Source organism: Pelodiscus sinensis, chromosome 17 (assembly GCF_049634645.1).
Source record: "Pelodiscus sinensis isolate JC-2024 chromosome 17, ASM4963464v1, whole genome shotgun sequence".
Lineage (NCBI taxonomy): Eukaryota > Metazoa > Chordata > Testudines > Trionychidae > Pelodiscus > Pelodiscus sinensis.
The window spans coordinates 28,588,835-28,605,766 of NC_134727.1; the positions used below are offsets into that span (position 1 = coordinate 28,588,835).

General features: G+C 43.3%; 1 protein-coding gene across 6 annotated transcripts in view; it reads left to right on the plus strand.

Moving 5' to 3' along the window:
- The window catches only part of JADE2 (jade family PHD finger 2), a 183,564-nt gene extending 176,202 nt beyond the window's left edge, over window positions 1-7,362 (plus strand). For 5 of the 6 annotated variants that reach the window (XM_014570002.3, XM_006116052.4, XM_075900395.1 and 2 more), the window contains one exon: window positions 1,771-7,362. In XM_014570002.3, the coding sequence (XP_014425488.1) occupies window positions 1,771-2,660 (890 nt within the window). In that variant the 3' untranslated portion in view covers window positions 2,661-7,362. The remainder of the gene's footprint in view (window positions 1-1,770) is intronic. The other variant, XM_006116053.4, reaches the window with a different exon arrangement.
- Window positions 7,363-16,932: the final 9,570 nt, after the last annotated feature.

The following is a 16,932-nucleotide window of genomic DNA, read 5'->3' on the forward strand; positions in this document are numbered from 1 at the left end:
GTACACAGTGAGGATCACTGCAACTGCTGACATGAACGAGACCAGTTTTTAAAGTAGAATTCCAGTGGGTTTCAAGCATAGCAAGTAGAACAGGCACACACCTGTGCTATTTGGATATCTTCTTTTTCCTCTCTGCCAGTGCAGAAGTGTCCCCTCCCATACATTTTAAAGACACTCCTTTATCTACTTTGAAAAGTTCTAAGTAGTGGTGACCTCTTCCACTTCCTGAGAGACGATCATACTCAGGCAAAGCTCAGTACTAGGAAATTTTTCAACCAGAGTTTTCCCTCTTTTACTTCTAGTTCATCCTCTTTGTGCTACTCCAAATAATTCCTCTCCACTATTCACAGCTTTCACGTATGATGGTTCAAATGCCTGCTGCCATCACTTACTGAATCATGCACATTTAGCTGCTTGAAACACATGTTAGTCCCTCCAACCCACTGATTGTTCTTGCTCCAGTTTTGCCTGTCCCTTTTGTACCTATTGAATGCAGCATACCAGGTGTCCCGTGAGAAAATCCATCTAAAGAAACAGTGGCAGGATATGACCAAAGGCAAAAGAACTATAGCATGGACTTTACTAGTTGTGATTTTGAAGCTCAGTAGGTACATGTTGCATAGACCTGATTTTTTACAGCACAGACTGTTATCACACTTTCGCTTTACTCTAAGGAATTAAATGGTATAATCCAATAATTGAGTCCAGATGCAATAATCGTCTCTTTAAGGATTTATCAAATTCTTAGGAGCAGATAAAATTGGTCCAGTTTGCTACAGTAATATGAACATGAAAAGTATCAGGTTAAGAATAGGATTGGCTCCAGTGTTATTTCAGAGCAGTTGGGAATAGATTAAAACTTCTCTCTGTAATGGCACTTATCACAGCCTGTCTTTAGAAATCTGGCAAACTCCTACATCAATGCCCATAACAACAGTAGACCAAACCATCAGATTCTTACGCGGTTCTTAGCCCAAATGTCCACTGACATCAACGTGTTTAGCCAAGTGAGGGTTCTGGTTCAGCTCAACATTTGAACCCTCAAAACCAACATGAAATGCTGTTAGCGCTGTTCCTGTTTTGTTGTGGCTGTATACCTGCATGTTAAGACAATCAGCCTTTTTACATTTGAGGAAGGTTTCTGTACTCACATTTGCTTAATTCATGCTCAGAAGGCACTTATGCAAAGCATCTGAATGACAGACAACCAAAATGAATGGTCCAAGGCAGATACTTATTGGAGGAAGCTGACACTGCATCCACTATTGACCTGTTGACATACTGAACATTGGATGTTATCTTACGGCTTAGTGGATTGCATACCAGCATGACCAGTTGATCCCTCCTTTATACTCTGCTCCATAAAGGGGACAGTCCAGTAAATTAATACTAAATACATCTACAATACTTAAAGGAAACTTTTCTTTACGCAGTATATAATCAAACTTCAAAATGTGCTGCAACAGATGGGAAAGAAGCAGTTAATATATGTACATTTTGTCAAGGAGTCCCTCGTTTTTATTACCATTAATAATTACCATCACCATTATCACCTGAAGTAAAGTAGGCTTGTCATTTACCCACATATTACATGATGTAGGGTGCATTAGAATAGACATTGGCACCCCTCCATGTTTGCTGAATACTAAAGAATTGTTTCAGATTCCTTGCTTCCATTTAGAGTTTTGATACTGCATTGATACCTCTTACCATCAAAGCACAAACCGAATGATTCTGACTTCTCAGACTTGGCTTTTTTTATTTTTACAGGTTTGTCAACTTCCTTTCCCATAGATGGGACCTTCTTCAATAGCTGGTTGGCCCAATCAGTTCAGATTACCACTGAGAACATGACCATGAGTGAGTGGTCCTTGAACAATGGCCATCATGAAGACAACACTCCGGGCCTTTCAGAGGAGCTTTTACAAGATGAAGAGACCTTGTTAAGTTTTATGATGGATCATTCTCTGAAGTCCCCATTTAAGCATAGTGATGGAACAAAGAAAGTTAAAAACAAAACGAGAATGAACACTAAGAAAAAACTGTCCAGGAACGACTTGAACACAATCTTCAAGAGTCACCAAGAAGAGAATTCCAATCAGTGGACTAACAACAACATGACTAACTTATCAGATGACACCACAAAGCCCTTTGCCCATGATTCAAGAGCTAGCAAATCAGAGAAAGGAATGGTGAAACTTCACATCGACCGCAAAGGGGCCAGTGAAATAAAAAAGACAGCTAAGAAGGGATCTTCGCACCCTCTCCCAAAAGCAAATGATTCTCATGCCTCATTGTGTCTGAGAAGCTCCTTAAGCAATGACGAGGAGACAGTGAATTGTGCTCAGTGTGAGTCCAGTTCTCTGACTAAAGTGCCTGACTCAGTAGGTAGTCCGAAAACGGTAGTGAAGTTCAAGTTACCAAAGGAGAGCAGAGGGACTAGGAGGTCACAGATCCAGAAGCCCGACACTGTTAATGGGCCTCCAGTCAGTGAAAGGTCAAAGGTCATCTTGCATCATTTTGACAATGAGACTGATGGCTACTTTTCTGATGCAGAAATGAGCGACTCCGACACAGAATCCGGTAATGGCAGAGTGCAACATAACCAGTTAGATTCAGGAAATGAGGATATTGTCAGAATGAGTATTTTGGCATCGTAACTCCACCAGATATACCAACTGTGACAGTTTGATGAGGCCTAAACCCAGTTACAACTGCCATGTTCAATTTCTTCCTGGTATCATGACAAAGAGGTTTTTTTTAATATGTATATATAGTTTAAAATTCAGCACTGTTGTCTTTCTCTTCTCTATATGCCTGAGATACAGCTTAAGCGTCACACCAACATAGATTACTGTAACAGTAGCTGTCCCTTCTTAGTTAACTTGCATATCCCTATTAAAAAGAAATGCAAGCATGCGCATTAAGGGACTTATGCTTGCAGGCAATGAACAAGACTTCCTAGATTCTTAATAAAGAGGTTTGATTTTGCCAGTATCCGTTGTTTCTGCAGGGATGACAGTTTTATGGGCATTATTTAAAGTCAGACAAATTTCATTCTCTGCCTGGGATTATTTGCCCCTGTGTGTCAGGGTATTGGGGTACTGTGATAGCCACTGACACACACACACGACTTACTGAAAAAATCACTGTCTTGTATCTGCGTGTGTGTGCGTGTGCGCACAAGGTAGTAAAATAAGCGATACTAAAAAAAATATTTTTTTTAAAAAAAAAGCACAAAAAGCTTATTTGAAGAAAGCACTTATGGGTAGAGGAAAACAACATTCTATTTATATTTTATTAAATCCTTTATTTTTTTTCTCACCTTTCCAGTTTGATCAGAATCCGTCCAGGGGCCAAGAACCACGATTTAGCCCTGCCACTACTACAGTCGGCAGCACTGTAAACAGTCTTCAAAGGCTTTCAGTAGATAGAAGAGACACATATCCGTGTCAGAGCTGCAGTGCTCCACAAATATTCCTCCTGAGTAGCTATGGGTATTTATTGATGTAATGTAAACCTCAGAGGGCCTTTGAATCCTTTAAGGTTATTTGAAAATGTTAAGTGATTTACTCAGGTTCATTGATCAGAATTTACCAAAACATTTGGGCCAAGATGGAACGGGAAAGGGGGGGGGGGGGGGCGGGATTTCTTCCAAAACAGGAGGGTTGTAAAATATCAAATCAGTTTGGCAAAAGAACTTATTCCAGCACATCATCTTTATTCACTGGGATTGTGTTCAGCTGTGCTGGGAGCTGTACATTAGAGCCCAGCAGGTGGCTATTTTAAATCTCGCTTCCATCCTGCCCTGCAACACACACTCCCGACCACTTCCACAAGTAGGGCAGTGGGCCCCGTGGGCTCCTGGTCCCACTGCAGGGCTCCTGTACATGTAAACTCACCATGCACAAGAGTGGACAATTGACCTTCAGCCTCCATGCATTGTCCTTTAGAGGCAATTAAATGATTTGCCTTTCTCATTTTGTTGTTCTACTCAATACTGTTACTAAAATGATACATCCGTCCCTCCCCATCCTTTTTCGTTCTTTGAATCCTAGTTACAAGCTGTTGACTTGATGTAGGAGGGTGATTCACAAAAGCTGACATTATAAATATTATAATAATTTAATGCATAAAATGTCCCCTATAAGCCTTAAATGTTGTTTAAAAGCCTGTGCTACCTATGAGTCAGGCAAATTTCCATGTTTGCACTTAATTGCACCATTATTTCAGTTTTGGCTTCAAAGGTCACAGTTAAGTCATGCTACATGTTTTATTGGAGTGACCCCAGTGTGAGCTCAGGGAACAAAAAAACAAAAAACAAAAAAAATTGAATTCACTGAAACTTTTTTCTGTTGTTGTTTTTTAAAAATAAAAAAAACCTGGGACACTTCTGTAACTGGTAAAACCCATCACTTTAAACAAACAAACACAGAAAAGGATGAGTCAGTCAAATAATTTTGTGTATGCCAAAGAATATTTTGACAATAAAGCAGCACAGCCAGAAACCGGAAACTTGTCATTTGGGAAAATTGCAAGTTATTTAGCAACAAAGGACTAGAGACACATTCATGACACAAAACTGAGGTGTTAGCTTCCAAGCTTGCTGACGGGGATGCTTCTGTCACTGAAGCTGCATCCTACCGTTTTGATTTCTGATGCTTTTTGCTCCTTTGACCTTGAGCTTTCTTTTAAATTCCGTTAACTTTGAAAATTGACTATCTTGGCGTTTTAAAGTAAATTGTCTTTACTGGCCTTCAAAAATCCTTCTTCTCAACTATTATCAACTTAGTATCAGATTGGAGTGAAATTAATACAAAATTGGCTAATCTCAAGAAATCAACTCTAAAACCAAACATACCTGGGTGTTCTCCTCATTTGATATATTTTATACAAATTATTATTTAAAAAAGGAACCACCTAAAACCTGGTTATAAATTAGCATAATCTGAGGCTGGAAACTAAAGTCTGCTCATTAATTAAGGCTCAGTATGTTCAGATATTGTTAAATACAGTAAATAGGACTTAGTTTATCTTATCAGGCTTGCTAGCTTTAGCTACCGTATCCTAGTATGAGAGTCATAACAATAATCAATATGCTGCCTTTCAATGAATCTTGCTTCCGTGTGCTTCACTTCAACAATGGTAAAAAACCAGACACAAATCTCACCGTGCACAGCTTCACTCATTAGCTTCTGCATTCCTTGCTTGCTCAGTACAGGAGAGCAAAAGGGAATAGACTTTAAAGAACAACCAAACGACAGTGGCACCATGTTTCTGTTGACTCCAACGCAGCACTGTGATCCACTCCATTGTTACTGTGATCAGGAAGTAGTTCAAAACCAAAAAAGAAAAAAAGAAAAAAAAAAGAATCCCCCAAAACAGTTGAAAACAGCCACCAGACATTAGGGCATTGTGATTTTGATCAGGGATTAAAATTACACAGAGGGGGGCCAAATATGGAAATGAACAGAGAACAGCTTATCAGAATTACTGGGAGAGAAGACTCCAAAAGAGGGTTTACCAGGCAGTACAGAAGGTGTGCACACTCTGTGAGAGTTCTCAGTTCTGTATGTAGATGCTGAACCCTTTGTCTTTTGACTTGAGTTAACTGTTGATATTTTGTATAATTGCTGTGGGGTTTATTTGAGTGGATTCTTTCATTTATTAGAACCAGTAATAACAATCCCTTGAGTGTCCTGGTTTAACAGAAGAGCGCTGGGAATAAATCTAGGGTAAAGCATGTTCTCAGCTGGACCCATACTGCACCTTTGGCATCCACGGAGTTGCATGGGCCCCATATTCTACTCCATAAATGAGGTGGGGTCCACACTAAGATAGGCTTACCAGAAGGTGTTTTGCTCAAGACAGCTAGAAAATCTTCAGACCTCCACTGGCCGCCTGCTACTGCTTCCTGGGGTGTGAGGGCTAACAGCAGGCTGGCTAACAATGAAAGAGATGACCAGGAAAGGGGAATGAGCTTCCAGGAGAGGAAAGGTAGGACAGAGGACTTCACTGTGGGCTGAAGGCCAGATCTAACCCCACTTCCAATCCGGACCAAGGCCATTTCACAGCCACTCCAGTGGCCTCACCAAAGCCCCGAAAACTTAGCTACTATTCAGTCATTAGGCACCTGGTTCCTAAGAAACACTCCACGTGTCCTTTGCTCCTATGCTCCTACCACCAACTTATTTCATACCAGAAATGTTAATAATTAAGGAAAGAAAAATGTACAAGGAAAATATTTTTGATGTATTGTAAATGTATTTTGAAATGAACAGAAAGAAAAAGTATAATGGTTTATTTTATTAAACGAATGTTTGTCTTTAAGATGATATATAACTGCAGGTGTTGACATTTGCACTGTAAAAGGGACCTGTTTCCTTTGAAAAGCACCACCACACTTGTGGGTTAATGTGATAATGCACATAGCTCTGATCAACACTCATTTCTAATTCATAGAGAACAACCCAAATTAGTGTTAAAGCATTGGTGCCCAGTGGAGTTTCTTGAAGACAGTTTGGAGATCACACTTTAATTTTTCACCCCATATATTTTTGCTTTTTTTGGGCTAGCTGTATTTGGGATATTTTTCATGTTTATTTTTTAAATGTCTAATATTTGGAAGACCTTTCCCTCAAAGCACAATAGCAAATTAGCCTTTTTAACATGAGCGAGAACAGAAGATTTCTCGCACATTTTGCATTCTTAGTATTTTCATGAACCCGTCATTATGTTATCCACATCAGCCTAAGGACTAGCAACTGGCCATAAAGGAACTTCTCTGTCTGTTGCCAGGGCAGTGTGTTAATTTTGGTTGTTCTTTAAGGAAATTCCCATGTACTTTGCTCCATTCCACACACGAAACAGACCCGCTTCACATCAGTTACAGGAAACGATATGAATGTCACAGGAGGAGAAATCCTTCTGTTTTCTTTGTTTCAAAGAACGTGATGTGCCATTTGTTAATATAAAAGAGAAATATTGAAATATATTGAAAAGAGCAATTTTAAATTATTTTTGGCTTATGTTGCAATATTTATTTTCTTGTATTAGAAATTCCTTTGTAGAGAAAAAATGTATTTTTCATTAATGCAAAAACCTATTTCTCCTTTTTGTACATTTTCCATGTTAGTTAATCCTTAAAGCAATATAATGTATCAAACTTGTTCCGTGTGAGACTGTATTATGCATGCTGTTTGTGTTGCCTTGCAGTAGCTCTGTCTGCCATTATTTTCATCATGTTTAGATTTAGTGTATGCTTTAATACACATTGGGACCATGGCCCATTGCTTATGAAAAAAACTTTGCATTCCTCAATGTGTTGGCAAATGCAGTCAATAAAGCAGTGTTTTATGTGTACATTTTTGTTTTGAGTATTGTCTAGGCAACAGGTTCAAGTGTAGCAAATTCACCTTGGTATCAAAGGACCCAAGTCTTCCAAGTGGCTTCCTACCTTAGTAACGAGAAGAGTTTGGTTTGTACTACAGATATGACATTCATTTGTTTCTGTTAAGGTTGGTTCACTTCTAGGTCCCTAATAGCATAATATGTAACTGCTCAGCTCTTTGAAAGAGCAATAGATTTCCATCACCCCACATAAGTTAACCATTAGCATTCGATTGGAATGTGTCAGCTTTGTAATTTATTGCTTTGGGGAGAGGACTTAAAAAAGGCTTTATCAATGTTTGGAGGTGATGTGGGATCTGTTTGTGTCCATTCTGAACAAACTTTATTTACTGTAGTGTCTTGCAGGCAAATATATCCCAAAATGTTTTGGAGATTATAGTAATAGAAGCAGGAGACAGTATTAAAGAAGCAGTGGAAAAGAAATGTCAGCTGAGATTTGAAGAGACAATTGTGAGATGGAAGCATATGAGGAAACAGTTCTGAATGACAGGAGTTGCAGAGAAGAAGGTTCTCAAATGAGGGGTAATTTCACACTAAAGGAACAATATCATACTCCATTTGCTATTCACAGCAATAAAACCCAAGAGAATTTATAAAATGAGGATTTTCTCTTGCGTTCCATTTGGGTTTCAAATAATAGCGATACAACGACAACTCCCAACAAGAAAAAAAAGGCTAAAATTACATAAATAGTATTTGGACTTATGGGAAGAATTCATCTTCAAACAATCAAGCCTCTACTGAGTGTATAAAGAAATTGCATCAGTGAGGGTGAGAAATATGACTAGCAGTGAAAGAATTATTTTCCATATATTTGTCATTTCTGAAAAAAATGCTGCAACTCTCATGCGGCACATACACAACTCAGAGAACAATTATGGTAAACAAACAGATATCAGAAATGGAGCTCCGTTAAGCATGGCTCCTACTCAGCTCCTGCTTTCTTATCTACCTACCTATCTATGTGGGCCATGTTCCTCAGCACAGTGAGTAAAAATGCCAGCACTCACAACGCCCATTGATTTCTGCTGGGCTGTGGTATCGGAGACCCTCTAAACATTAGGGCCAGTCTGTCTTAAACTGGGCATTCCAAAACCTAGGCACCCAAAATTAGTGAACACTTAAAATGGTGGTCATACTAAATGCATGTGCTCCCATGTCAGCAACAGGCTTGTGTTGTAGGGATACCAGTAACTTAGAGCTAAAAGCCCTGCCATGCCCCTGGTGACTTATAATACTACCACATCCCAGCTGATCTCAGTTATCAGAGTAGTACCTAGGAAAAGTGGTCTCACAAAAATCTTGACTCCCCGCCCCCCATCCCCCCAGTAGGTATTGCTGTATGGAGCAAAACCAAAACCTGTAACTGAATACCAGGGTAAACAACAAAGAATAGATGCAATAGAGCCCATGTGTCTATCAAAGCTATGTGTGTGCACAGCCAAGTTCTGACAAACTGTAGCTTCCACATGCAATTGCAATAAGCTAGTCTACAGTCCACAAAGACATGGATAACTGACCTTATGGTGCTCTCTAAAAGGAAATAAAAATACCCACCAAATAACAGGTGGATAAAGATATGCCTTGCCAACATTTGGGATCTGGGAATATCTCCTATGACAGACCCAGGGCAGCTGGCTACAATAGTTCAGTGGGGTGCAGACATACCAGGAGCTGGGTGAATGGTTTTCTGTTTCCTGCATAAACTGCCAGAGACTGGCCATACACTCAAGACAGGCAAGAACCTGAGGTTAAGTCTAGGTTGCCTGAAGCAGCAGACTAATTAGGCACCCTAGGCCAATTAAGGCCTGCTGGGCTACTTTAAAAGGTTTCCCCTAAGGTAATGGAGGGGGAAGGAGATGAGTGAAGGACTGAGAGGAGGAAGTGTTTTGCTGGAGAGATGGGGATTGCAAAAAGGAAAGAGTGTTTGTGCTGAAGCAGGAAAGATTTGCTCAGGTACCAGGGAGACGTTACTAGGGGAGCATTTGGGGAAGCGGCCCAACGGAAAAGCTGCTGTATTGAGGTTAGGGGAGAAACCCTGACAATTGCTGCCACCTAGGGTTCCTGAGCCAGAACTCAGAGTAGTGGATGGGCATGGAATCCTCCCAACCCCCCTCATGCTACTAAAAAAGTCTGTTCCTGGAAAGAAAGGCCAGGTTTACAGGGGGATTTCGTCCCAATCCTTTGACTTTGCCAGTGATGAAGATGGCTCAGTAAGCTGTGACCGTGGCCTCTAGAAAAGATATGAAGCAGTGCAGAGGTCACAGTGAGACTCTGAGGCATACAATAACTGCCTAGAAATGCAGGACCCCTTGGGCACGGCTGAAGCTTTGCCACACTCCATTGTGCAAAATATTGCCCAGGTGGGCAAATTCCCATCAGCCGAGAGGGATCCCCTGATGGGATCGCTACCTTGATGTGGTTGGGGGCTTGCGTGTCTCAGGGATCCTCAGAGCTACGCCAGCGGGAGCTTAGTCCTCCTGGTAGGGCCATCCAAGCCGGACAAAAAGCAATTCCCTGGTCTTCCAGGTTGGAGGTTGGGTGATGGGCTAACAACTCATCCCCGTAAAAAAAATTGTTACGGAAACCTCTACATTGTTCAAAAGCAAAACCATCTCAGTCCAGGGAAGACCAAGGGCTCCTCAGCGGAGGCTTATGACAAACAACAGTCAAACCCAGAAGGACCCTGTCGTACCGATGACCCTTAGTCGACCCCAGACTCCCCTGGGGAGTAAGCTGCATTCACATAAGAAATGCATGATGATTGGCACGTGGAATGTAAGAATGCTGAGAGAACAAGGGAGATGTGCACGAGTGGCAAAAGAAATGCAAACATACAAACTCCATCCTAGGCATTTGTGAGGCCAGATGGAATACCTTTCGGGAGAGTAGGCTGCAGTCAGGAGAGACCTTATTATATTCAGGAAAAGAGAAGGAAGATGACATCCATGAAGCAGGAGTAGTTCTTCTGTTGTCCAAAGAAGCCACCAGAAGTTTGATAGAGTGGGAGCCAGTATCAGAGTGTCTGATCAGAGCCAGATTTGAACCCCGATTCCATCATATGGTATGTCTAGACTACAGCATTTTGTCGACAGAAGTTTTGTTGACAGATACTGTCGACAAAGCTTCTGTCGACAAAGAGCGTCTAGACTACATCCAGTTCTGTTGACAAAGCAAGCTGCTTTGTCAACATACCAGTGTGGACACAAAGGAGAGTGTAGATGCAATAATGCCTTCTGTCGACAGAACTCTGTCGACAAAAGACGTTATTCCTCGTAGAATGAGGTATACATACGTCGACAAAACTGCTGAGTTTTGTCGACGTTATGTCGACATAACTCAAAGGCAGTGTGGACGCAGGTATAGTTTTGTCGACAAAAGTCCACTTTTGTCGACAAAACCCTGTAGTCTAGACACACCCATAATGTGCTATGATCCAACTAATGCAGTGGAAGAAGAACAGTTTTATACACAACTGCAATCGGTGCTTGACACGATATTTAGACACGATATGCTGATCCTGATGGAAGACATGAATGCCAAGGCAGGCAGTGACAACACCGGTAGGGAAAAAGAAATGGGAACACATGGTTTAGGCCAGATGAATGAAAATGGTGAACTCCTTGTGGACATGTGTGAACTTTAATGAACTTGTAACTGGAGGCACAATTTTTCCACACAAAAATTGCCATAGAGTAACTTGGGTATCGCCTGACAATCGTACACAAAACCAAATCAACCACTTTGCAGTCCGAAGGAGATGGCGGAGATCTCTAGAAGATGTGCATGCTAGGTGTGGAGCAGACATCAGATCAGACCACCACTTAGTAGTTGCTAAACTTAAAATGAAACTTGCGGCAAGAAAACAACAGCCCAACACAAGAACCAGATTCCATATGGGGAAGCTGAGGATACAAGAAATGAAAGAAGCCTTGCAGATTACCTTGAGCAACCGCTTTGAGGTACTTCAAAGCAAGGAAGGAGCAGAACAAACTGCGGAGGGTGTCTGGAGCTTAATGAAGGAAGCTATAGTGGAAACATGTGATGTGGTGTTAGGGCACCCTTCCATTAACTGGAAGGAATGGATCACAGATCAGACATGGAGAATGATCAAAGAACAGAAGGCACTCAAACAACAAGTCAACCAAGCAAAACCAAGAGGCCAGAAACAAGCTGCATCATCCAGATACCATGAAATCGCTGGGGAAGTAAAGAAAAGTCTCTGCAGGAATAAGAGAAATTTCATCAATGAGGTTGCAGAAAAAGCAGAGGCAGGGGACTTGAAAACCCTGTAAAACAACTCGAGTCTTGAGCGGAAGGAAGAGAAACCCAACCAGACCGGTTAAAAACAAAGATGGTCACCTAGTTACCTCAGTGGATGAGCAGCTAGCCAGAAGGAAGGAGCATTTTGAAGAAGTGTTTAATAGACCACCAAATCCACTACCGCTAAAAGCAGGAGAACCCCTAGACATCAACACTGGGACAATTACAAAAGGGGAAGTCTACAAGGCAATAAGGAACCTAAAGAATGGCAAGGCAGTGGGACCTGATAATATTAAAAGAAGCATTAAAAGAAGGAGCTGCTATAGCAGACCAGCTACACAGTTTGCTAAATCTGATAGGGTATGTCTACACTACAGCACTAATTCGAACTCACTTAATTCGAATTAGTTAATTAGAACTAAGCTAATTCGAACTAGAGCATCTAGACCTAAAAACTAGTTCGAATTAGCATTTTGCTAATTCAAACTAGCATGTCCACATTGAGTGGACCCTGAACCGAGGAAGCAGTGCCGGCAGGGCATCAGATGAGGACTTAGAGCGTGGAGCTGCTGTCTCAGGCTAGTCGAGGGCTGTGCTTAAAGGGACCCAACCCCCACCCCGGACAGATAGTTCTCAGGGGTTCCCCGCTCACTTGTCTAACTCGATGAGGGACAGCAAAGCAGTCCTGGCTTGGAGTGCCCTGAGTGCCCACATTCGGCACATCACACCACTTGGCCATCAGCCCGGCTGCACTTGCTGCAGGCTGCCATCTGGGCGGGGGGGTCAATTGGGGGACTGCAGGAGAGCTTCCACCCCGAGGATCCCGCAGAGTCACCCCAGTCCTCCCCATCAGGGGCTCGTACCCCATTCCTCCCTCACCTGCTTCCACTTACCCCTCCCTAGCCCCCCTTCCTGATGTACAAAATAAAGGACACGTGTGTTCAAAAACAGAAACTCTCTGTATTGAACAAAACTCGGGGAGACTGGGAAAAGGAGGTGGGAGAGGGGAAGAGAGAGGGTGGCAGAGGGGAGGGCAACTAAAATGATCAGGGGTTTGGAACAGGTCCCATATGAAGAGAGGCTAAAGAGACTGGGACTTTTCAGCTTAGAAAAGAGGAGACTGAGGGGGGATAAGATAGAGGTCTCTAAAAGCATGAGTGGTGTGGAGAGGGTGCATAAAGAAAAGTTCTTCATTAGTTCCCATAATAGAAGGACTAGAGGACACCAAATGAAATGAATGGGTAGCAGGCTTCAAACTAATAACAGAAAGTTGTTCTTCACAAAGCAAATAGTCAACCTGTGGAACTCCTTGCTGCAGGAGGCTGTGAAGGCTACAACTAGAACAAAGTTTAAAGAGAAGTGAGATAAATTCATGGAGGCTGGGTCCATGGAGTGGTATTAGCCAGGGGATAGAAATGGTATCCCTGGCCTCTGTTTTGGAAGGCTGGAGATGGATGGCACGAGACAAATGGCTTGGTCATTGTCTTCGGTCCATCCCCTCCGGGATAGCTGGTGTTGGCCGCTGTCGGCAGACAGGCTACTGGGCTAGATGGACCTTTGGTCTGATCCAGTACGACTGTTCTAAGCTCAGGGCTCAGGGTCGGGGGTCTCACTGGACCACCTTGATTTTCATGCAAACCGGCTCCTGGGTGGCCAGGCTGGCAGCTATCCTGCCCTAGACGTCCACTTTCCTGTGCCTAGTGTGGAGGTTGTGGATGAGGTCCACGATGTCCGCACTAGACCAGGTGGGCACCCGCCTCTTGTGGCCCTGGGCAGGCTCCTGGGAGCCTCCAGCCTGGTCCCGGGAAGAGGCGGAGGGCTGGGTGGCAGCGGGTGGCTGGTTCGTGCCGTGCCAGGTGCAGGGTCTGCTGGCTGGGTGCTGGCAGGCTTGCACCTGGCATGGCCACCGTAGCCAGACCATGCCCCTTTAAGGGCTCCGGGGCCGGGAGGGGGGCAGAAGAGTTTCCCTGGTGGTGCCCAGAGTGGCCACCAGGGCAAGCTGGGGAGGGCTAGCCTCCCACTAGTTCGAATTAAGTGGCTACACAGCCCTTAATTCGAACTACTTAATTCGAACTAGGTGTTAGTCCTCGTGGAATGAGGTTTACCTAGTTCGAATTAAGCGCTCCTCTAGTTCGAATTAAGTTCGAACTAGCGGTTTGTATGTGTAGCACCTATCAAAGTTAGTTCGAACTAACGTCTGTTAGTTCGAATTAACTTTGTAGTGTAGACATACCCATATGGACAAGAGAAGAGATTCCAAAGGACTGGAAAAAAGGGCTGCTATTGAAATTCCCTAAATCCGGTGATCTGTTACTGTGTGAAAAGTGGAGGGGGATTACCCTCCTGTCCATCCCAAGCAAAGTATTAACCAGAGTCATCCTGGAACGAATGAAAGATGCCATAGACCACAAACTACGATAAGAACAGGCAGGTTTTAGGAAAGGACGATCTTGCACAGACCAGATAGTAACACTTCAGATCATCGTAGAACGATGCACTGAATGCCAAATACCACTCTATATCAGTTTCATAAACTTTATGAAAGCCTTTGACAGTATGGACAGACAGTCCGTCTGAACCATCATGCAACATTACAGGGTTCTAGGCAAAATAATTATCATCATCAAGAAACTGTATGAAGAATACTCTTGCCAAGTCATCCATGATGGTAAATTTTCGAAAAAATTCCAGGTCAGAACAGGTGTATACCAAGGCGTCCTTCTTTCTCCATTACTCTTCTTGGTTGTCCTAGACTGGGTCACAAAAACAGCATATGGCCATCACCTACAGCCCCCAGCTAAAACCTCTCCAATGTATCATTAGTGATCTACAACCCATCCTGGACAATGATCCCTCGCTTTCACAGGCCTTGGGAGGTAGGCCGGTCCTTGCCCACAAACAACCCGCCAACCTGAAGCATATTCTCACCAGCAACTACACACCGCACCATAATAACTCGAACTCAGGAACCAATCCTTGCAACAAACCTCGGTGCCAACTCTGCCCACATATATACACCAGCAACACCATCACAGGACCTAACCAGATCAGCCATACTGTCACTGGTACATTCTCCTGCACATCTACCAACGTAATATATGCCATCATGTGCCAACCATGCCCCACTGCTATATACATTGGCCAAACTGGACAGTCCCTACGTAAAAGAATCAATGGACACAAATCTGATATTAGGAATGGCAACATACAAAAACCTGTAGGAGAACACTTCAATCTCCCTGGACACACAATTGCAGATCTAAAAGTAGCCATCCTGCAGCAAAAAAACTTCAAGACCAGACTTCAAAGAGAAACTGCTGAGCTACAGTTCATCTGCAAGTTTGACACAATCAACTCTGGATTAAACAAAGACTGTGAATGGCTAGCTAACTACAAAAGCAGCTTCTCCTCTCTTGGAATTCACACCTCCAGATCAGCTACTAGAAGTGGGCCTCATCCTCCTTGATTGGATCCACCTCGTCATCTCCAGCCTGATTCTGACCTGCATATTTATACCTGCCTCTGGATATTTCCACTACATGCATCTGACGAAGTGGGTCTTTGCCTACGAAAGCTTATGCTCCTACACTGCAGTTAGTCTATAAGGTGCCACAGGACTCCTTGCAGCAAAAACAGCATATGTTGACTCAGGAAGGGGACTCCAATGGACTCAAACTAGGAAACTTGAAGATCTAGAGTTTGCAGACGACTTAGCCATGCTTGCAGATAAATTAGAGCATATGTAAGAGAAGACGGATGCCCCACAGGAAACAGCTGAGCGAGTGGGTTTCAAGATTAGTCAAGAGAAGACCAAGTTGATGTGCATTAACAACAGACAGGAAGGTGAAATTACAATAGAAGGAAAAGCAGTGCAAGAGGCTGACCAGTTTATATACTTGGGGAGTGTTATCAGCAAGAATGGGGCAACTGAGGACATCAGTGCGAGAATACGAAAGGCGCAACAAGCCTTTGCCATACTACGACCAGTCTGGGGTACAAGAGCCATTTCAACAAGAACAAAACTACGTATTTTCACTTCCAATGTGAAATCAGTGCTGTTGTATGGCTTGGAGGTGTGGCGCATTGTCCAGAGCAACGCTAAGAGAATTCAGACATTTGTCAATAAATGCCTTAGACATGTTCTCCAGCTAACGTGGTACAATAGAATGCCAAAGGAAACCTTGTGGACCAAAACAAATCAGAAACCAATAGAGGTTCAGATTAAGAAGAGAAAATGGCGATGGGCAGGCCACATCCTGCGTAAGGACTGTGAGGAACGTATCATGAGACAAGTGTTAGAATGGAATCCAAAGGGGAAAAAGAAAAGGGGACATCCCAAACAAACATGGGGTTTGTCTACACTACAGCGCTAATTCGAACTAACGGATCCAGACTAAAAAACTAGTTTGAATTAGCGTTTTGCTAATTCAAACTAGCATGTCAACATTAAGTGGACCCTGAAGCGGGGTTAAGGATGGCCGGAAGCAGTGCCGGCAGGGCATCAGATGAGGACTTAGAGCGTGGAGCTGCTGCCTCAGGCTAGCCGAGGGCTGTGCTTAAAGGGACCTGACACCCACCCCGGACAGATAGTTCTCAGGGGTGCTACGCTTGCAAAGCAGTCCTGACTTGGAGTGCCCTGAGTGCCCACACTGGGCACATCACAGCACTCGGCCATCAGACCGGCTGCCATCTGGGGAGAGAGGGCAATCGGGGGGGCTGCAGGAGAGCTTCCACCCCCAGAAGCCTGCAGAGCCAGCCCAGTCCTCCCCATCGGGGGCTTGTACCCCATTCCTCCCTCACCTCCTTCCACTTACCCTTCCCTAGCCCCCCTTCCTGATGTACAAAATAAAGAAAACGTGTGGTCAAAAATAGAATCTCTCTTTATTGAACAAAACTGGGGGAGACTGGGAAAAGGAGGTGGGAGAGGGGAAGAGAGAGGGTGGAAGAGGGGAGGACAACTAAAATGATCAGGGGTTTGGAACAGGTCCCATATGAAGAGAGGCTAAAGAGACTGGGACTTTTAAGTTTAGAAAAGAGGAGACTGAGGGGGATATGATAGAGGTCTATAAAAGCATGAGTGGGGTGGAGAGGGTGCATCAAGGAAAGTTCTTCATTAGTTCCCATAATAAAAGGACTAGAGGACACCAAAGGAAAGGAATGGGTAGCAGGCTTCAAACTAGTAACAGAAAGTTCTTCTTCACAAAGCAAATAGTCAACCTGTGGAACTCCTTGCTGCAGGAGGCTGTGAAGGCTACAACT